Raw genomic sequence first — 23,318 nt, 5'->3', positions numbered from 1 at the left:
CAAAGTCCTAACTCACACAAAACTAATGAAAAGGATCATAGCAATAATTTCCTTACATAATTGTGAGCGAAGTGTAGAGGTTCAAATTCAGAGGAACAAAACAAGAAGGATTACAAATCTGAATAGAACGAACTGATAAACTTTTAAAGATAAAACTATTATTTCTTTATTCTTGTTTAAGGTAAACTAACATACCACATATAAAATATGGTTGTAATATATAATATATATCTGTCTGTTATATATAAACTTTTTTTAAATAACAGAAATTCACGGAGCCAGTTTACTCTTGTGTGTACAGTAAATACAAAAAACCCATATCACATGATAGTGGAATAAAAAAAAATTAATTAAAAAAAAACTATCTGGAAAGTATTCAATTGTGGATAGCCACTCTTTCAGAATGCATAATTCAAGTGAAGATCCTCAGCATCAAATATACAATATCACATTCACTGTGAATGTTAATTAAGTAGATTAATATAAAAATTGAACATTTATTTATGACAATGTCTTATTCCCACTTGACAAGTTACAGTGAGCAGTCATTGTTATAATGGAAGACTAACATCCTTATGTACCAAGATTATGAACTTGGATGAGTATGAAGTAATAGTCAATATCATGACAAGAAATCTGGCAGGTTCTTCAAAACAGCTGCACTGAATATTAGACAATGTTGGATAGGTGCAAGAAAGATTTAAGATCTGTTTGATTCTTGGTATCCTTTAAAGATGATGGTGTACATAATCCCCACCTACCTTAAATTGAGCCTAAGACAGGGAGCATCTGTTATGCCTATGTCCCTCATAAAATATTCTACAAAAGAAAGGAGCATGAACATTTTTTGATATAAAGCTTAGCATTTTTAAAAACAAAAACAAAAACAAAACAAAACAGAGGTCTGCCTGACTTTTATTGGCCTCTCATCCACACATCAACTTAACATTAGTTGGTGAAGGGACAGGATGCTCTTTGGGAACTGAGAGTACAACTCAGTCTCTTTGTACTGTGATGAACAGAAGAATAACTCACAGTGAGTGGGTGTCTGGTCCTTTTGGAAGGGGTTTCAACCAGATTTGTGACAGCATATCTTGGCCATCAGCCACATCAAATCCAGGGATTTACCTACATGCTGATTCAACATTCAGCAGTTGGTTCAACAAGTCTATCCCAGGGTACCAAACAATATAGATTTAATATATTTTGCAGTTTAGCCATTGACACTATACCACATGAACATACACAGCCCTCACTGCAACTAGAGCAAGCAGAATGGTGTGCCACTGCAACTACATGGCTATCCTAGACTTGGAAATGGCAGAGATTTGATGCTGCCACTGAAGTTGCCAGGAATTTACCTCTCTCTCTTCCCCTGCTAAAGACAGCTAAGCAGTTGTTCTATGTAGAGATGCACCAACAGAATGATGAAATGAATATAAAATTCTGGCAAAAGGCACACATAGCGAGGAACTATTTACATTCAGCCAAATGTTCTCTATAGCTATTTGTAAGTTTGCAAAATAATTTCATTGCTAATGAAAACATGCAAAAATATAGCAGTGACAACCTTATTTAATAAAAAAATAGAAATTCATATAAATTCCATCACTTTATAGTATTAGCCAACAGATAATTTAAAATAATGTTAGGATAGCAAAGAGCATTGATATGAAATCAAGTCAGACTTCATCTGTGATTCAAATACATTCAAGATCAGTCCTCTATACAAGGCACCACTCATTGTTTGGTTTACACACACCGTACTTTGCTTTTGCTCCTGTTTGAATGCCTCTTTGAAGTGCTGCACTGTAGAGATACTGTGTGTTCCTTTGTTTTCCTCATAATTTGGAGACATGTTTTCAGTGAAGTTTAGAGCTGAAGAGAAAGGATGTTGGAGAGTGACTATTTCTTCTACTAAAGTTAGTGCAAACTGTTCAGCAAGTCCCTTCTTGCTGCCTCTTCTTAGGGGCTTTATCTTACAAGTTGGTGGCAACAATTCAATGAGGTTATGAAGGCACTGGAACAAGACAGTTGGATGTCTGTAAAGTAGATTTAGAATAAGGTCAGTAATCACTGTGCAGTAAAATTCACTAGTAGAAAGTTTTAAATGTGAAAGTTGTTCATGACAAGGCAACATATTTATGCTTTAGCTGCTGTCTACAAAAAAAGAAATTTCCTTCTGGAAAAAGAATGAAATACAAGCAAAATGAAAGTAATGCTGAAAAATTCTCAGAAGTAGTGTACTTGCCCAGAAAAGAGCTATTAAGGTGCAATTACAGTTTAGTAATATTTAAAAAACCAAGTTTCAACTTTGTATTCAAAATCAAAATAAATATAACAATAGAGGTAGAAAAAGGAAGAAATGGATTCTCTAAGACAAATGTACAGTGTTACCCCGGGATACGAATGCGCCGCCTTACGAAATTTCCGGGTTACGAAAAAATCCAATTGAAAAAAACTGTTCCGGGTTACGAAGGTTATTTCGGGTTACGAAAGAAATTTTGGTGCTTTTCGGCGCTTTTTCGCACCAAATCGCAGCTTTTCCCCATTAGCGCCTATGGGGTTTCAGCTTGCGAAAGCCTTTCGGGTTACGAAAGCGGCGGCGGAACGAATTATTTTCGTAACCCGGGGTAACACTGTATCCTACTGTGCAGTTACATACTTGAATTTAATATACCAAATATGTGGTCTCATGACTGACTGTTTTGATTCTAAAAGATCTGACTAGAGGGATGTATGAACAATCAACACTCATGTTGACAGTGAACATTTGTCCTACAGAAGATGTTTAATCTAGACCTGGTAAAATATTCTGTAAGATAATTGAGCAAAGTTAAAAGAAATTAGGTATATTATATCCCTGTGATTTCCTTTTGACTATTCCTGTTGTTTCCATCTAGTTTGCTCAATACAGTGGTGCCTCGGGTTACGAAATTAATTCGTTCCGCCATTCCTTTCGTAACCCGAAAATTTCGTAACCCGAAACACTTTTCCGTTAGCACTGGAAAGCCTATAGCTGCACTTTGCAGCATTTGAATTTCGCGCCGAAATGAATTTCGTAACCCGAAAAATATTTCGTAACCCGAAACAGTTTTTGCCAATCCAACTTTTTCGTATCCCGGAAATTTCGTAACCCGATCATTTCGTATCCCGAGGCACCACTGTATGTGCAATTGCAAGCAGTTGTGTCTTCCCTATTTCTTAGCACCATGAGGCTATAGAAGAGAACACTGTCCAATTCAAGCAGAATACAGTTTGCTTTAAACAGTACATAGCAACATCCGTTCTGAAAAGACCCCAATATACTGTCCTTCAAGTTTGTATGAAATGCATTTCTAAGAGTTGCATTAAGTGCCAGCCTTTTGTTTAGTGAACTATGAAAATAATTTCAGTACTTACAAGAAGAAAGTCAATTATTTGTTCATCTTTAATTGTGAATTAACAAGGTATCAGAGTACTATACTAACAAGGCAAAATTCACACTACTTTAAAAAGAAAGTGAACCAAGTATTCCCAGCATTTCAACTATTACCTGCAAAATACTGTTAAAATTCCATCAAAGGGTGTTCTTAGATTCCATTTGAAGAGAGTGCCATTCAGATTTCCAGACTTACAACAAATCACATACTCAGGAAATTCCTTAATTGGTATGCACTCCATTTGTTTCTGTAGCCATGTATTTATAGGATTCAGTGTATAGTCAGTAGAGGTTATTTGAAATGACTGTTTGTATAATACTGCACAAAGTGTAACAAGATCTTTCATGGAGCCTGTAGCAGGGACAGAAAGGTGGACAAAGCATTTAAAAAATCCGTATCTGCTTCCTAATTCTATATACTGTAATTAAAAAAGTGGGGAGTGGAAACCAGAAAATATATTCCCCGAGGACAATTTGTTTTCTGATAAGAAGGTGCTGGAAATTCTTTTTGTAACCATCTTCTAAATTCTTGTGGTTACTGGGAAAAAATGTAAAATATGTATTATGCTCCTTAGTTATACTATTTATTCTTATAGGAATGGATATTCAGAGGCAACAACCCTTTCCACATACTACACACAACCTCTAGTATCAGTTAAGAAAAGCACTTGGTGTTCCCATAGCTGATTTAAAATTATAAAGTTATCTTCCATTGTAGCAGGACTAGGAATCATCCAGTGTTCCAGATACTGGTGAACACAATGTTCCACAAGCCTTAACCAGCAAGGTCAATAGCAGGGAATGATGAGAACTGCAGTTCAACAGTATCTGGATGGCAGCATGATTCCCTGCCATGTCTCATAACACATCAAATTTTAAAATATTATTTCCATAAATCATACAAGAACTGGATATAGGAAGGGGAGAAATTATATAAGACAAGGACAAGGAGAAATTGTATTGTCTCATTTGTTCTTTAGTAGGGTGTATGCTAATGAAAACTGCTGTCACAAAGTCATGAAGGAGGATAAACATCTAAAGGAAAACAAGAATGTGAATATTTTAAGTTCCATGTCCAACAACGACTGCAAAGTACACTCATCCCTCCACATTCACCGGGGTTAGGGGCACAGGACCCCCATGAATGTGGAAAAACCGCAAATAAGAAAAACACTGTTTTTACCTGAGAGAACACCTCTCTAGGACATCTGCCAGACATTGACCATAGCATTGCACTGGAGGAGCTACAAATACCTAGTGGAGTGTTCTCTCTAGGAATCTTTAGGTCTGTCATTGCAACATTTGGTTAAAGTTGACCACAGAATTGCACTGGAAGACCTAGATATTCCTGGAGGGAACATATTAATCAAATATGTGAATAATCAAATCAGCAAAAGTCAAAGTTGCAAATGTGGAAGGATGAGTGTACAGTCAATAAACTAAAACAATAGTTTTTACTTCTAAAATAATATTTTGGAAAACACAGTAAGAAGCAATAAAAACAAACCCTTGTTTTAAAAATAGTAAAAACAATGAATTAATCTTTGTACCAAGTTTGAATTTACCTGTCTCTTTCAGATTTACTGAATATTTTCCACTAAAAATCTCTACCAGATTCAGTAAAATATTACCACATAATAAAGTCAGTTTTTTGCTTTTCTGTGGATTTCCATCTTTGCATTTTTTCTTCTTTGCATGCAGTAGGACCATACAGTGTACTTGATGCAATGCCAAGAAAGGAGAGAGCTGAGTAACTGCAGTAAAGGCTTTTGTCCTCTCTGCCTTCACTTGAAAAGGTCCTCCATTACATTCTTTTCCATTATGGCAATCTAACTTGATCCTTTTAGGACACGGCTCTAGTTGCCAACATGATGTATGCTCTGGCAGTGTAGCTTTCTTCAGCATAACAACATTAGACTGGCACCTAGTTGGAAAAACTGAAGGACATTTCTGATGCATTATCAGAAACAAGCTGACATCACCAAGCAGCCTGTTTAAAAAACAAAAACATAAACATAAACATAAAAGAACAATACACAGAGAGGAGGACACATTTTTGAAAATCCAGGATTGCTTTTATACAATGACCTTCATATTTAATAAGCTTGTACCTTACCATTTCTTTTATATTAAACATACATTGTAAAATACAAATACCAAAACCCATAATTTTTACATTTCCTTTTTGGGCCATTTTTTAATGGCCAAACTTCCTGATTTTTAATTTTTCAATTGTTGGGATGATCTAATTTATCAAGATGAATGGTAATGTCTAATACTGTGGGGGAATTAGGCTACTTACAAATCACATTCTTCCATTAATTTTACTCCAACTACTAGGTTGTCCTCTGCTACTCGGAACCAAATCTCCTCCACATAGTGCTCTTGGTCTGCATACTGAGTTGATGTGTCATTTTCAAGGGTTTTCTCAGTTTCATCCCAGAGTGATACAAGACCTCCCTTACATTAACAAGCAAACAAACAAACATATATTTATACATATACCCAAAGCCATTGTTGCAAATTGAGAATCCCAGAATCAAGAAACCTTTCCCATGTATTCTGGTTAAAACACTATGATAAACTACAGTCACTACCATTTACAGCGCGCCCGCGCCATACGCGGCCTTGAGCATACGCGCTCAAGCCGCAGGGCGCGCGCGGGGCGGCACGTCCCAGTCAATTGAATGGTCGCGTGCGCCCGTTGCACCCCGCGCGCTCCCGCGCCGCTGCGCACGAGCCCCATTGTTTCCAATGAGGCTCGAGCATAGGCGGAATTCGCCTTACGCGGCGGGATCTGGAACGGATCCCCGCGTAAGGCGAGGACGGACTGTACATTAAAAATATGTGAAAAAGTTTACACAGATCTTCTAAAATACCTTCAACCCATACCCTTATTTACATACTGTATGTTTCCCTTTTTACCAAAAACTGGTACTCAAACAGCTAACAATAGAAGAATCAAATATAAATATAATGTAATTGCCCACATAAAAACAAAACAGTTAAAAGCACAACCATAAACACATTAATAACAAAATAAACAACACGCAACAGTTAAAATTTCTTCAACAGCAAACTTGATTAAATGCTAAAAGTGTGTATTTCTTCTTCTACTAAGTATTTGCCTGTAGCCCGAAGGACAGCAAAGAGGTAACCAGGCTCATTTTCTTTAATACATAGTTCCAGATCAGCCATGAAGGTGATCTCTCATGTCTCCCACAAACTTATCCCTAACACAGAGGTAGGAATCATGTCACCCTCCAGATGTTGCTGGACTGCAATTTCCACCCATCCTAGTCAGAATATTCAATGGTGAGGAATACTGGAAGCTACAGTCCAAAATCAGTAGATGGGCCACATGATTCTCACCCTTGCTTTAATGGTAACAAGACCAAAACAAGGCCTAAGATCCTAAGAACTGGTTCACAAACACATCTCAAAGGCAATCCTGCATAAGGTATGTTACAGTAGCCTGAATGGGATGAAACTAAAGAATATTTCATCACGTCTACAACTGACAACTACACAAATTGTTGCCATTGCCACAGTCGCCTTAGTTATTAAGATGCATTCCACCTTAATAAGACACATACCTCTTGAATCTACAAGAGGAGTGAAGCCTCATCCTGCATTGTTCCTTGATTCCCTTTTGAATTATCAGGAGCAACTCTGTCCTGTTTTGATTAAGTTCCTGTTTATTCACTCTCATCCAGACCATTACAGAGATTAGACAATGATTTAGAGCTAGAACAGCTTCTTCGGATATCGATGGGAGGAAGACCAAGGGCCGAAACAGACTGGCCCAAAGTGGTGGAGTGAAATCACCCACGGAAGAGCTGGGTGGGCACCATGGCAACTGAACGCTGCAACCCCAATCTGGCCAGCCTCCCCAAATAAGAGCAGGGGGTAAAAGCTCCTATTTGGGGTGAAAAAAGCTGCCCCTTTGCTGCTAGAGTCAGCTTTTTGCTGGCTCTGGATCAAGTGATGTGTGAACACCACGTCCCAAAGCTAAACAGATGCCGGACGGCCTGTAATCACTGGCACAGCTTCTGTCTGGCTCGGGGGCATGGCATGTCTAAATGCCATGCCCTCAAGCCAACACAGAACCGGACTTTTGAGGCCATCTGTTATGCCCCCAAGTTGAGTGGCACTGACATGCTGGTGGCACTGAATCCCTGAACTCCAAATTATCTCTTCCAGTGGTTTCATGTATATGTTATATGTTAATAAGATGGAATGGTGAGGGACTGTTCAGGCCAATGGCTATGTCACCAGACTGGAATCTGACCGTTTTACCCCCTTTACACATCTCTTTAGGAAGAAATTGAGACACTGTAAAACAATACCTCCAAGTTCAATCTCAGGCAACTGAGGCACAATACTATGAACTAGTTGGGACATACTCCACCTCTCCAGTTCCTATTACAGTGGTACCTCGGGATACGAAATACCCAGGTTACGAAATTTTCGGGATACGAAAAAATCCCATAAGGAATTATTGTTTCGGGTTACGAATGTTTTTTCGGGTTACGAAAAAACTTTTGGTGCTTTTTTCGGCTTTTTCGCACGGAATCGCGGCTTTTCCCCATTAGCGCCTATGGCAATTCGGCTTACGAAGGCTTTTCGGGTTACGAAAGCGGCCGCGTTACGAATTAATTTCGTAACCCGAGGCACCACTGTATAGGGTGTCTACTCAGAAAATTAACTTTATTTCTATACCACAATCAATCTTAAAACCAGATTGAAATTAGATAACTTGCCTCTTTCAGAAACACCTAGAACTAAGATGAGTCCAAACTGTAAATTTTATAAGCTAGGATGTACATCGGTCAAGTGCAGATACAGAAAGTTTCTGCCTTCCAAGGTTGCTGTTCACTTCCTGTGCCCATAATAACTATACAAGCAGATGCCACAGCTATATCTAGTAGATTTTTGTTGCAATATAAAAAAGAACTGCGTTGAACTGGTGATCAGATGGAATGCAAGTCAACATAAACGACAGGCAAGAAGTGGTGATCATCAACCTTTAACAAGAACATACCATAGCACCAAAGCATAGAATCTTAGAGCTTGAAAGGATCACAAGTGCCACCTAGTTCAATCTCCTGCCATAAAAAATACACAACTAGAGCACCTCTGAAAGATGCCCATCCAACTTATTTTTTTTATTTATTTAATTCATTTGTATGCCACTTTTCTCCCAGAGTGGGATCCAAGAAAAGAGGCACAGAAAAGAGTCAGTTTAAAAATGTTCACAATAAAGTTTTTAAAAGAATTAAAACCATCACATAAAACAGTATAAAACCATTTAAAAGACATACAAAAGTTTAAAAAGATAGATAAAACATCTCAGTAAGAAGCTTCTGTGTGCTTATATATTAAAAACCTACTGAAACAGAAAGCTGTTTTACTGCCAAAGAAAGGAAAGCAGGGAGAAAGTCAAGCCTGCCACACAAGGGACTTCCAGGGGATAGAAACAGCCAACGAGAAGCCTATCTCTCAAATCTTCACCAAGGAAATCTATGGTTGTGGCAGAAGTGAAAGAGTACCTTCCTCTGTAGATCTTAGAACTCTGGCAGTCTTTAAAATAGCCTAGACCTAAGATGTAAAGGGCTATACAGGTCATGACCATTGCTTTGAATTATGCCTGGAGATGAACTGGTTGCCAATGGAGTTGTTTTAATAAGGGAATTATATGTTCCCTATAACTAGCCCCAGTCTACATTCTGGCCACAGCATTTTGGATCCACTGAAGTTTCCAAAAAGTTTGCAAAAAGGCAGCCACATGCAGAGTGTGTTACAGTGGTCCAAATGGGATATAATCAAGGTATGTGTTACCATAGCCAGATCTGGCATCTCAAGAAATGGTTACAATTGGTACGCTAGTTCTGACTGTGCCAATGCACTCCTGGCCACTGCTGAGACCTGGGCATCCAGGCTCAGAGTTGAATCCAGGAGAGTGCCCAAACTGTGACCTTGAGGTTTCAGGAAGAAAGTAACCCCACCTAACACAGGTAGAGTCCCTATTCCTTGAGCCAACCTCTGTTTAAGGACCTCCAAAGACTGGGAATCCACTACCCTCCAAGGCAATCTATTCCACTGTTGAGCGGTTTATAGTAAAATGGTTCTTATTAATGTTTAAGTAGAATTTCTTGATTTATAATCTGAATAACAGGAATCACTCTGTAGTGCTTACATTCTTTAGTAACTAAATTTCAAGCAAATATTTCACTTTACAAATAACTTTATCATTTGTTTCACTGTATTGAGGGTTTTTTTTTTTTGTTTCCATTAATAAAACAAAGAAACAAAAAACAAACGTCAAAACTGAGCCAAAATATAAGGAAATTAATTTCTTACAGGGTCGTGCCAGCCAGTAAGGGCCTTTTCTGCCAAGTATTGACCAAGCTTGGCTATACCAGCTATAAGAAAATATAAATAAACCCACCACATCCTTTAAAATAAACCCTTTTCCAAAGTTACTGACATGAATTTTACCTTTACTGCGCTTGGAAGACTATGTTTTCGATCCTGAACCATGTCTATTAATGCATTACAACTCTCTATCAGAACATTTCCTTTGAGACGGAGATGCTGCTGTAGCTTTTGAACAGAAGCAAAGCCAGCCTATACAATATAAAATAGAACAAAGCGTTCACAACTAGAAATGTAAGATACATTTCATATGATACTACAGTCAGTAAGATGTAACCCCTGTAAATATCACTCCTATTATATATATATAAAAAAATCTCTAACTTGCAAACAAGAAGCCTTCTGCTTGCCATGAAAACAAATAATGGATGATATGCAGTGAGAAAGCTCAGCCAGTTTACTTGCTGACTGTAAAATCCCTTCAAACAAATGATTTGCATAACAGAAATTATGCAATTTTGAATCATGGACATCAGTTTCTTGCAGCAACTGCCTTTCTTTGATCTTCAACTATGCTGAACCAACAATCCTTTTGCTGGCTACAGATCCCTTTGGCTGTCTAAGCTGTTTTGGGAAGACAACTTTGGAGAGTGAAAAAACATTTATTACAGAATCTGGGCCATGAATAAGTCTGTCACGCTATGGTGAATAATTTACCCTACATGGATTGTGTGACTTATGGATGCATGTCACTAATAGGATGTGTGCATTTGACCATTATGCTATCTGCAGCCATTCCATCAGGTTGCAATGACAGAGAAAGATATGGTTACAATTCACTGAGAAGCCAGCTGATTCTTCCCCCATCTGTCCCCAACAGCATCCTGTCCATCAGGTCCAGGCAAGAGAGAGCAGAAATTTGGCAGCTTTGCTAAAAGACCAATAACTATGTTCTTATTTCTGATTATTGCTGTAAAAACTTTAACTAAGAAAGTGTACCTGAGCATGCTTTTCTCTTCCTAACTCCCATTTTTTCTTTTTCCTTTTGTAGCATGTATCTTAAACTGAAATCCTAGGGGCAGACACTGTCACTACAGTTTTTTGTAAGGTGCTCAGAATCCTTTCCAGTTGAAGAGCAGCAAAAATAAATAAATGCATAATACAATAAATGTGTGTAGTAAGAGATCATGAAAATACAACCCAGTGGTTAGTACAGGTCCCTGTACTAACTGTATTAACTGTTCCTGTTCAAGTACTGTACTAACTAAAGCTGCCCCTGCTTAGCTTCCAAGAACAGACACGATCTGATCCCTTTAGGATACTTAGGCTTACACATGAAGTACAGAGTACTAAAAATAACCATCATTCAAAACCTTGAGCTGTAAAGAGTTTTTAGTACCAGTTAAAAATAATCCACAGCCAGAGTACTAGCTAAAATTACCTGTGGCAGCCAATGTGGACAGCCAAAATATCAACAAAACACATACAGTAGGAGACAGCTTTATCAGGACAAAGGGTTTGGAGTTTAGAGCTTGGTTAGGAAATCTGAAGTCCTTGGCCTAATTTTATGAAAACTCAGGAAGCCTGGAAGATAAAATGACTGCAAAAGGAGGGGGGGAGTCTAGAGGATAACAGCTGGACTGCATGAAGGGATGGAAGGAGCAGAGGGCTGCTCTCAGCATTTTATCAGGTTATCTGTCTCTCTCCCAGGATTCCACTGAATAGGGAGGAACAGTGAATGAATATGAATGATAGAAAGAATGAATACACTTGTGCATTTAAACAGAAGGAGGCTCTGCCTACCAACAGCATCTGCCCCTGACATGAGGAGAAAAAAAAGTCTCCCTATGCTTTCAGTAATATCATGGACTCATTGCTGGCACTGAAGAGGCAGGCTTTGGGGGAAGCCAAGGTATTCAGCAAAGTGCATCTCTATTACAATTTATCTATTGCTAACACACAAAGGAGCCTGACAATTATTTCTGTCTTGACTTGGGGAAGATTAAATAATACAAACCAGGGGAAGCAGTTATATCTTTACCAAATGTTTAGTAATGTAGTAATGGCTCATTGTCCTCAGATCCTAAAGGTCTAAGGCAACAAGCCTATGCTTCACTGGTCAAGGGGCCACTGGACACTATGATCTGCCATCTTCATCAATGCTGAGGGGAGATTTCTGCAAAATGTTCCTATTCTCTGGCTGTCTTACTAGGCAATCCCCAAAACGGGCTGCAGAATGATTAAAGAGACCTCCCCTTCCCATAACAGAAACTGCCAGATCACCAGCTGACATGATTAAGTTTCTCTTGTGAGAGGATTCACCCTACTCATCTCTGGCCATAGATTACTTCAGATGGCAGGGCATAGAAATAACAGTACTGCTGCTATGGACTTCCTTGCCCTCTCAACAGGTTTGCTTTGTAAAGGGAATCAGGGGTGGGGGGCTAATTTCCAAGAAATGTAGCTTGAAATTTAAACAACAAATCCCACAAAAATATGTATGGATTTTCTTCTCTGTGCTTAACAGTCCCCAGTAAGAACTGACATCAAAAGTTGTAGCAACAATTCATGTCCCTTAACCTTATTGTATTTGTTTATCCTCAGCCACATTTATAAGAGTGAATAGTCAGTTCTAATATCTTGTTCTGCATTAACAAACTTGTAACTAAAATGATAAAAACAGAGTTTATAACCACGAAAATGCACAGAATACAAAATTTTGTGTTGCCAAGACATATCATGAGGTGGATCCTGCCCATAAACCTGTAATCTTGCTTCAAGTGCTTTGACAGTAAGAACGCAGTTCTGTTGCAGGTCTACTGCAGATGATGAGTCTTCCTCATTTGTTATGTTATTCTAAAGAAAGACAATACACATTAAATCAGTGCCTGAAAGCAAACAAGGCACAGATACACGATTTCAAAAACACAAAAGGGCTTAAACATACAATTCAGATTTTTCTTTGAGGAATTTTGAGAAACAAAGAGGAATGCTTATAAAATGTTAATGAGGAAATAAAATATTTTCAAAATGTAATTACATTAAAATATTGAATTATGATTAAATATATTTGTTTTATTATGTTCCTTTATGACATTTCTGACTTACGCCAACCCTAAGGCAAACTTACCATGTGGGTTTCTGTGGCTGAGAGGGTATGATTCACCCAAAGTCACCCAGTGGGGTTCTAGTGCCTTAACAGTGATAGTCCCAACAGTCAAACCATAACATCACACTGGCTTTCGATTAAATATATACTGAAACAGTACATGGTATTACATTAAGTTTTTTCAGCTAAGCTAACAAATACTTCAAAGAGAAAAGAAAACAAGTATGAAGTATTAACAGAATTCTCCTAATTCAGCAAAGGAGATCTATATGCATAAGATCCTATGGGGATGCACACATATATTAGAGGTGAATGTGAATCTATAAGGATTTAGTATTAGTTTGCTCTTATACATATCTAATAATCTGTGTGCAGGCTTTTTGTCATACTAACCCATGGTACCAGGCTATAGTTTCATGGCATATGATGCAACCCCTCTACTGAAGTCAAGCAGGGCTAGATCTGACCAGTGGCCAAATTGAAGACTACCAGGGATCCAATATACACTTTTGTGTTTCAGGATATAAAGAGAGAGAAATGAATACAAAAACAGTATACATTTCCATTTAGTTGTAGCCAATCTGTTCCTAACTATAATGAATTGCACCTAACAGACTTCAGTTCAGCAACAAAACCTGTGAAACATGACTGCCCATTTTGAACATGGCACTATATATCTTTCAGGTTAAGAGAACAAATTGTTGTGAACCGCAGGCTCACAAATTCTTCAGCATAAAAGAAGATCAGATGCATCTGCTTCTATTTTGGATTAACCATGTTTTCCAAACCATAAAATTCTAATTAATTATAACAGGTTAGGCTGAATCAAGCTAACCTTATAAAATACCATTTGAAACTGGGTTGTTTCAATATATTTGTTTTCTTGGCCTGACCCAAACAATGTACAATTAAATTAGAACAGAAGCCAAAAGAGAAAGATGCGGAGCATGTGCTCAAGTTTGTTGCAGGTTATACGCAATCCTAAATCAGAGAAGGAAAAGTGTGACTATTTCCATCCCCAGGAATGGAAGACCAGAGTTCAAATCCCTGCTTGGCCATGGAAACCGACTGGTTGAATTTGTGCAAATCACACGTTCAGTCTCAGAGAGGGACAAAGGCAAAACCCCTTCTGAACAAATCTTGATAAGAAAAACAATGACAATAAGGCTTAAAGTCATTTCCAGATGATATTGTTATGCTGCAGCCTGTGCAAGTGGCACCTGTTAGCTTTTTGCATTGCATTTCCCATCAGCTAAAATGGCCAGTCTTGAGGGATTTCAATTACCGGTATATAGGAGTTGAAGTTCAAAACACTGGGAAGCATGGGGTTCAGGAAGGTAGATTTCTGTCTGAACTAGGCACCTGCTAGCCTACGGAATATGCACAGCAGGATCTAGCCAATGGATTATGAACAAAAAACAATATTAAAGATTAAACATTATTTCACCATTTTTTTCCTTATTAACAAAAACGTACCCCTACAATTTCTTCAGTTAGTAAATCTTACCGCATAATTAACCTTTACAAAATCTGTAATTTGGAATGTATTCAGATTTTCTGAAATGGAATTACTCTTTAGAACTAGTATTTGTTCAGTTCCAATGCCAGCAAAATCATCTACGAGAATGGATGTCACATCTTTCCAGCAGAAAGCCACCTGCAACATATTAAATATCAGAAGTGTTTCTAGATATACCTGATAAACACTTACAAAGGCTTCTTGGTGATTTTGACACTGAAGGGTATTGTTTACGTTTAATGAAAAGCCTGTCTGCAGTAACTTGGTAGGCAGCTTTAGATATTGTGGAGTAGCTGCAATACCATTTTACAATAACACTGGAATACATTTATCTCTTGTGGTACTATAACAGAAACTGTAAATAATCAAGACTGGAAAAAGTTGTACAAAACCATTGGGGAAATGTATAAACATTTTATGCACAATGCTGCAGGACCTTTAAAATTATATTTATATCTTGCTTTTAAAGAATCTTTTTCCTAAATGGTTTACATAACTGTCCCACCATAAGTGTCATCTTCCTGCCTATGAGGGAGTTGACCAGGCAGGCCCAACTCTACCAGGGCTAGCCTGGAAGAAGAGACTCCTCCCTCCATAACTGTCATCTTCCGGCCTATGAGGGAGAGAATAGGCTGAGCCAGCTCCATCAGGGCTAGCCTGAAGAAGAAGAGCCCTCCCTCTGGTCCATCTGCCTTGGTCTAGGCCTCAGAGGGAGAGAAGAATGCTGGACCTGATCCTCCCCCCCCCCTCACCATTCCCTTCTCCTTTTGTGTCATGTCTTTTAGATTGTAAAGCCTGAGGGCAGGGAACCGTCTATTATCCCCTCTGTTGTAAGCCGCCCAGATTCCCAGTGATTGGGTGGCATATAAATAAATCCTATTATTATTATTATTATTATTATTATTACATGTCACTTAATTTTCCATGAACCAAAAAGTTAATTTCTGATGAATACAGTCGGCCCTTCTTATAAACTGATTTTTTTTTAACACGGATTCAAGCATCCAGTTTGAAAATATTCAAAAAAAGTATGAATTTCAAATATCAAACCTTTCCATTTTTTATAAGGGACACCATTTTGCTGTGCCATTGTATTTAATGGGACGAGCATACACGGATTTTGTTATAGACGGGGGAACCAAGCCCCAACGTATAACAAGGGTCCACTGTACTATGTTCAAAAGTTCAGGTATCTCATTTTGCATCTTTACTCATGACAGAGATTGGTGGGAAAACTACCATTTTGGCCTCCAGCTCAGCAACCTTCCCACCACTTGCCATACTAATTGGGATTCTGGAAGTATTAATACTCAAAAGTAATTTTTTTCCAGTACTGTACTAGCTTTTCCAGAAAACCATCATCACTGCATGGGTGGACTGGAATAAGTGTACACAAGCTGAGAAGGCAGAACCAATTGTTACAGAATGTGAGAGGAAATATACAGTTCTAAGAACAAAAAGGCAGAATGTCAATACCTGAAAATTATGTTTCCATACAGCACACACGTCTCCTGAAGCAAATGTCACAAGCACCATCTGGCTACCTCCTTTCACCACCACCATTTGTACTGAACAAGGTTTCTCAAATGGAAGCTGATGAACATCTTTAGGCAGACCATCTCGGAAGAGAACCAACTGGCTTTTACATGTGACAGCAACAAGCGATGTCCTGAACTTACTTCTTAACTTCTCAGCTTTGCAAACATGCACACAAGATACAATGTTACCATAAGCATGAGGCAGAAAAGCAGCAGTTGTTAGCACTTGCTGTTTGTCTAGCGCATAGGCAAAACATTCAGTACCCCAGATGTGTGCATCTGATTTGGCAAAACTCCGACCATCACCATCCTCTGGCAAACGAGAAGATCTGGTTCCTAGGACAACAGTACCTTCATCCTTAATCCTACCCACCCATTTGATGGATGAAAACTGAACAGAGGCACATACAACCGTGCCAGTTTGGGGAGAAATATGAAACAGTTGTTTTCCATAGGTCCACAGAACTGTTGGACCATCAAGTATATTTACAGGTTTTTTGAGTTCATAATCCAATTTAAAATGTAGGACCACCACAAATTTGTTAAAGTTATGAAGGAACAGTAAAATATATTTAATGTTCTTCTTCTTTCTCTTTTTCAGTAGAATACAGGGATGAAGAATTCCTGTCCTGAAGCAACAAGCACAGCTGCAATTGATCATTTCAACATCCTCCCCACTCATGATGAATGACCCAGTGGATGTCTCAACAAACAGTTTTGTACCAGTGTCAAAAGTCATTCGTCTGACATGTAATTTGGTGATTTTGCTATTGCCAAGATGTGAAGATTTTTCTTCTGACAGCTGGAAAATAAGGACCTCCCCATTATAAGACAACAACTGTTCTTGTTGATTTTGTAACATTTTTCTTCTTTAAAAAACATCCATGACATGAAAACTGGATTCTCCCTTGGTATCAATGATTCTTCTGTTCAATTTAATCTATGACCTGAATGTCATTTTCACAACCTGTGGGAGGAAAAGTTAATTCTGAAATAGATGGTAGATCATTTTAACTGGAATAAAAGCAAATGAGTCCAGACAATTTGGTTGAGCAAGTGCATCATAAATCCTGTAATCACCTTCACTCCACAGTAAGCATCCAGAAATAAATATTGTATGGCACTTTCTAAGATTGCAGACCTTAACCTTCCAGCCAATACATCTCATGCAGCCAATCAAGGATTGCAATCCAGCCTATCAAAAACTCTCCACTGACTCTGAACCTCTGCGGAAACAAAAAAAGTACTTGCTATGTCTATGTATTTATCAGAGGTAAATGCAGATCCACGGAGGCCAGCCGGGTCTGTCTAGGACTAACCAGATTCTGGAGGTACCAGGTGCCAGTAGAATGCTTACCTTTCTCCTTTCCTGTACAAAGAAATAGGAGTGGGGCACATCTGTTATCTCTCATCCACCTGTCTCAACTGTCCTCTCAAATGCCTGGAAGCATTGGTTGAGAAAGCCAGATGAGAGGGAACAGCAGGGAATCATGTCCAATATATTCCAAGCCACTGGTGGCTTAGAACAAAGGAATCTACCACTCATCCCATTCCAGGTCTATACCACCTGCCTATGTCCTGGTCCCACTAGAACTGGAGTTAAAGCAAAATGCCATGCAGTAGTGCATGGCAATTTCCCATGCTGTCTTAATGTGTTTGGTGGGACTTATTCTTAGGTATGAATGCACAGGAAGGTAGCTTCAAGCTATTATGAACTAAAACAACAAAACAGGTCCAAAGATAATCAAAAACATCCTGGCAGGAGAAATGCTGAATACTAGAAGGCATTCACATAAGCATAAGCACAGGATTACATTACATACTTATGTATTTCTTATTTAGAAACATTCAGTACAATGAGAAATCCCAGTGATATAGTGTCTCTGCCTAAGTGACAGAATTCCTCTTAAAGACAGTGAAGCATATAAATGAATTAGGCACTTGTGGAGGTTTTGGAACAGGGCAAAGAGGACAGGGCACCTGCCCTATTCTCATCTTCCACAAATTAACTTATTTCTGCCATTAAAACAAAAGTACTAAGCAACATATCCTTTAATCTACTATTTGAAGAAAATATGTTTCTGAATGCTGTCTCCTGCATGCTAATGGAGGTTCAGACTGCACGGAGAAACTTGAATACCTGGATGAGTATAGATCTTTCTCTGTCAAAGCTAAAATGGCTCCATCCACTTGTATCCAATGCTAAGAATTTGGCTGCTATTTGGCCTATGTGGGCTGCTGTAAGGAAATGTAATTATCTGTAAGAACATATAGCACAATTAGAAATATAAACTCTCTGGAAATATTGAAGCCATGTTTTTGCCATTTTTTCCAGGGGAAAAATTCAGGGAGAGAAATGAACAAATGCAATATTAGCAATATTTACTTGGCTTGCCATAAAGTCATAATGTTTGATAAAGTACAGTTTATTCAATTTAAATTTATTTTAAAATGTTTGCCACGAAAACAGCTGCAAGATCCTGAACTGTAAGGAACAACTAAACTATAAAGGACATCTTTGATTTTGCTAGTTTATGAGAATCCGGCAAAAAGATCTCAAAAAGCAATGCAAAATCCAAAACTATTAATATCAGTAAAAGCGAATATAATTATTTTTGCTCCTGTAGACCTCCACAGTAGCAAAGAGACATGAAGAACTGATTCCCATAAAAAATTATTGAGAAAAGGAAAGCAAGACCACAGACTGTGGTGATGCAACCAAGAGTACAGTCTACCTGCTACAGTTTTTAGCAATAATGTGGGGAAAGTAAATATATAAACACATTTATTCAATAATCCATTTTCCCCAATTCTTCTAAAACAAAGGGTTCAGAGGAAAATCCTTTTCTATGATTCCCCCCCTCCCCCTTTTCATGTTCCTTCGCATCTCAAACTACAATCACTGTTACAGAGCACTGGCAAGCATAGAAAAATATCCTCTATGGTTGTATATTGCTGAATTGGCCTAATGAACCTTAATACTATACTACAGAAAATAATCCAGGCAATAGAACAGAGATCAAAGACTTTATCCTGCAAAGGCTCATATGCAACATCAGGAACAATGACAACAGCATAATAATTATCTGAGAAACTTGGCTACTCAGGCAACATGCCTAACAAAGCGTCCTGCTTTGGAACTATTCTCACTTATGAGTGCTCTCCCAGATAATTCTAACTCCAAAGGAAAGGTCACCAAGCATAATCCTACACATCTTTATATGTGCCAACCAATTTCAAAGGCCCTTGGTCCCAGGGAAATAAGCACAGGATACAGTATCAACAAAATCAAGCAAGCACCTGGGAAGAAAAAACAACCTTGGCCCCTCTAGAATAGTGTTTCTCAAGTTATCTCATGTGGTAAGATAGGCAATTCCCCTTTCCTACTTGTGCCACTGGATTCAACTTTTTTTTTCTTGCCATGGGTCAGTACTACAAATCACTACTTTGAGTAGCACTGCTGTAGAAATCAGAAGGGAAGCACAACCATCAAGGTAGATGTTGCAATTCAGGCTGCATCTACACTGCAGAATTAATGCACCTTGATACAGCTGTAACTCCATGGCCCAATGCTATGGAATTTGGGGATTTATAGTTCAGCAAGATATTTAGCCTTCTCTGTCAGAGTTCTGGTACCACAACAAAGTACAAATTCCAGGATTCCACAGGATGGAGCCATGACATTTAAGGTGGCTCCTAATTTCCTCATAACTGCAGTGGCTCTCTATGCAACTGTAGGATGATAGAAATCCCTATTTGGTTGGTGCTTTGTTGGTATTGGCGGCAACAGCCCCAATGAAAGGCAGTGAGATTTACTAAAGAAGTTACAGGGATTGCACGTAGCCTTTGTACTACAGAGTCTGAGGATGGGTGAGTAATAATAATAATAATACGTTTTATTTATAGACCGCTATTCCGCAATGATCATAGCAGTGTACAGTAAAATCGTAATATAATACAAAATACAGTTAAAGGAGGGAGAAGTCTCGTCCTTCAGGCAGTCCCTGATGTTGCTGGGTCTGCCTGATGGCTCCCTCTGAGGCCGAGATGACAGTTGAGGAGGGAGGGTAGATGCTTGGGCAGATAACACTCCTGTAACTTTAACTGCTGTGTTAAAGAGGATATTAATACAATTACCTCTTGTCATCTTATATTGCTGAGAGAGATGCTGTGGCAGCTAAAATTCTTTCTCAGCAAGTAAAACAAGTATAAGAGCACTGATGCACTTTGCATTCAGGTCAGCCCTACAGTATTAATTCTGAACCAGTGGCATAATTAATTTGGGAGTGCATACGTTTCAGGATGTGAAAACATTTAAGCCAGGTAACCACTAATTACCGGTGAATTTGAAGGTGTGGTCAGATTTATCCCAAAGGGCAGGAATAGTATTTTCTTCTACGTATTTTAGAGCTGGGCCCCACTTTGAAAAAAGGCTTCCAAGGCTGAGAGCTAGTTTAGAACTGATACAAATGAAGGTCTTCTTTATAACAACGGATTAGGAATGTGCATCACCAGACACTGCTGGATTTCATCTCCCAGGAAATTTCAGACAAACAAGGTCAGCATTTGGGCAACCGTACGAATTACAACTGTACTTGCAATTCTATATATATCAGGCCAAAAGTCAGCCCTTTTGAGGCGGACGGAACTTATTCTTGGGTCCTGTGCAAAGAGAAACAAGAGATAAAAATTAAAGAGTAAATTATAAAATATATTATAAATTAAATTATAAGGGCAAAGCAAGTACTTTACAATTTTATTCACAGAAAGTAATTTTTATAATGAAGATATTTTAAAATGTTATTAGTGTTTGAGGTTGCGCTAATGAAATTTAATCATGAGGTCTAAGTATACAATAATAATCAGCTTGTTCAGTTTATACAGTAGTATAAAAAGAAAATAGGAAATTGTTTTATATTTAAGAGCAAGAACATTAAGGGTATATAGGAGAAATGTAGGTATATTCTCAGATAAGTGGGACATTTTCATGTTTTTATGTAGTTGTAGGGATTTTGGGGGGTTAGTTTGTCTATTTGTGTATAATGTTCTTGCTGTTTTGATTTTTGGTTTTTTAAAAGGGGGAAATGGATGTTAGGAAACAGAATGATTTTCTGTTTATAACTGAATCCCCATTCAGCCATGGAAGTCCACTGGGAGACCTTGGGTAAGTTACACTCTCTCAGCCTCAGGAGAAGGCAATGGCAAACCTCTTCTGAACAAATCCTGCCAAGAAAACCCAATAAGTTTGCCTTAGGTTCACCATAAAGGCAACAGCAACAACAACACAAGCAGCTCAAGGCCCAAAACAACAGGCAGAAAAGAAAGGGGAAATCTCTTCCCCTCAACTATATGATCAGACATCCTTTTCCAGGACATGTCCTACACTTCAACTTTCTTTTCAGGAAGCATTCCAAAATGTCCTCCATTTGGATCATGACTATGAAGCATGGATTCATATTAAGTGTCTTAAACTTTATCTGGTCACGTCCTCCATTTTTCCTGAAGGCCCTACCTTCAGGGTGACTGGACATCATCCTCCTTTTCCAGGAGGTGTCCTCCATTTCAACCTTCTGTCCAGGAGGAATTCCAAAATGTCCGCTGTTTTCGAGCATGACTAAGAAGCATGGGTTTACATTTACAGGAGTGTTTTGTTTTTTGGCTTTCTATTTGGTCATGTCCTCCATCTTTTTTCCCCCCTCCAAGGTCTTACATTTTGTGGCACCTCGTCCTCCTTTGTGGCGAGTGACAAATACTCAGGAGAGAGCCACCCTTTATTATGCTTTTAACATTTATGATTTTTGTATAGTTTTGACGAGGATAGATTTGAACTGAAGTTTTACTGTGCTCAGGAGTTCAAGATTATAGTACTGAAATGTATTGAGGGCAAAGTTTGTCAGGATAAAAAATTCAGGTCATGTCAAAGCCTCTGCTCTGGGATGTAAACAACCCTGAAATGGCTCCTGGGTCAAGATATAACCCAAATAAAAAGAGGTACTGTACTGCAGAGACAGTTTGGAGACAATAAAGAGAAAACATATAGATAACAGTTTGACTGATGGGTGTCCACAAGGGATAGAGATGTATGTTAGGCCTAACGTTTGAATATTCAATGGACATAAAAGGATGTATATGTTTAATTTTACATAACCAACGAAATGTGATTTGTGGTTTTATTTGTTCAAAGTACACTCATCACTCCATATTTGCACCTTTGATTATTCACAGATTTCATGAATATGTTCTCTCTAGGAATCCCTAGGTCCTCCAGCGCAACTCTATGGTCAACCTTAACTAAAAGAACACTCCACTAGGCCTTTGTAGCTCTTCCAGCGTAATTCTGTGTCAGTGTCTGTCAGATGTTGACCACAGAGTTGCACCAGAGGACCTAGGGATTCCTAGAGAGGTGTCCTCTCAAGTAAAAACGTGGTGTTTTTGTTATTTGTGGCTTTTCCATATTCACGGGGGTCTTGTGCCCCTAACCCTAGTGAATACAAAGGGACAAGTGTGTATGTTTAGAATCGTAGAGTTGGAAGAGACTGCAAGGGCCCTGATCCAGTCCAACCCCATTCTGCCATGCAGGAACTCTCAATCAAAGCATCCTCATTGGCTGATGATCTAGACACTATACTTCTATTGATGCAGCCTAGAATTGCACTGGCCTTTTTAGCTGCCGCATCACACTGTTGACTCATGTTCAACTTGTGGTCTACTTAGACTCCTAGATCCCTTTCACATGGACTTTCATTCAGCCATGTGTCTCCCATCCTAGATCTGTGCATTTCATTTTTCTGCCCTAACATTTCTCCCTGTTGAAGTTCACTCTGTTAGCTGTGGCCCAGTTTCTAGTCTATTCAGGTCGTTTTGAATCTTGATCCTGTCCTCTGGGTTTAACTTTCATGTAACCAACAAAATGTGACTTGTGTTTTTCCCTTTGGTCAAAGTACCATAAAAAGCTTGGTCCAAATGTTTCCTTCCCAAGGGCTCCTGGTCTCTCCCTGCTTCTAGTTCTACGTTAAACCTGAAACAGTTTAAGGCTTTTGAAAAGAGTTTTTTCTTGGTGATCCGCCTGGGGCCCCTTTCTGGGAGAAAGGCGGCACAGAAAACAAATGAAGAAACAAGTGACGTTGCCGTTTGAAGGGTACTTACTTAGCAGTAAGCCTCACTGAACTCAATGGGGAATTAACACGGAGGGACCGGTTTCATCCCCATCCAAACGCCATTTCTGAACCTCCCGCCTCGCAAAGCATTGTGGGGAAAAAAAATAAAGCCAGGCTTAAGGTAGGAGGAGGGGGAACATTTTGTGCTACGTAACGAACCCGCTTACTCCTATTGGTCCTCGAAGAAAACAAATGG

The 23,318-nt window shown here is 38.7% G+C and overlaps 1 protein-coding gene across 3 annotated transcripts; it reads right to left on the bottom strand.

The window, feature by feature from the left end:
* Nucleotides 1-360: 360 nt before the first annotated feature.
* On the bottom strand, nt 361-23,228 carry FANCB (FA complementation group B). Of its 3 annotated transcripts, XM_042459828.1 has the most exons (10): nt 23,112-23,212; nt 18,106-18,203; nt 15,904-16,932; nt 14,416-14,565; nt 12,563-12,655; nt 9,923-10,051; nt 5,724-5,881; nt 4,987-5,411; nt 3,536-3,773; nt 361-2,042 (listed from the first exon to the last, which is right to left on the bottom strand). In XM_042459828.1, the coding sequence occupies exons 3-10, from the start codon at nt 16,825-16,827 to the stop codon at nt 1,649-1,651; spliced, it is 2,511 nt and encodes an 836-aa protein (XP_042315762.1). In that variant the 5' UTR covers nt 16,828-16,932; nt 18,106-18,203; nt 23,112-23,212; the 3' UTR covers nt 361-1,648. The 3 variants fall into 3 exon arrangements, with proteins under 3 accessions (XP_042315762.1, XP_042315763.1, XP_042315764.1); XM_042459829.1 differs by lacking the exon at nt 18,106-18,203 and having other exon boundaries at nt 23,112-23,228; XM_042459830.1 differs by lacking the exon at nt 9,923-10,051 and having other exon boundaries at nt 23,112-23,213.
* Nucleotides 23,229-23,318: the final 90 nt, after the last annotated feature.

Source organism: Sceloporus undulatus, chromosome 3 (assembly GCF_019175285.1).
Source record: "Sceloporus undulatus isolate JIND9_A2432 ecotype Alabama chromosome 3, SceUnd_v1.1, whole genome shotgun sequence".
Lineage (NCBI taxonomy): Eukaryota > Metazoa > Chordata > Lepidosauria > Squamata > Phrynosomatidae > Sceloporus > Sceloporus undulatus.
Note: the sequence above shows the minus strand (reverse complement) of the source record. Positions and strands in the feature narration are given on the sequence as shown.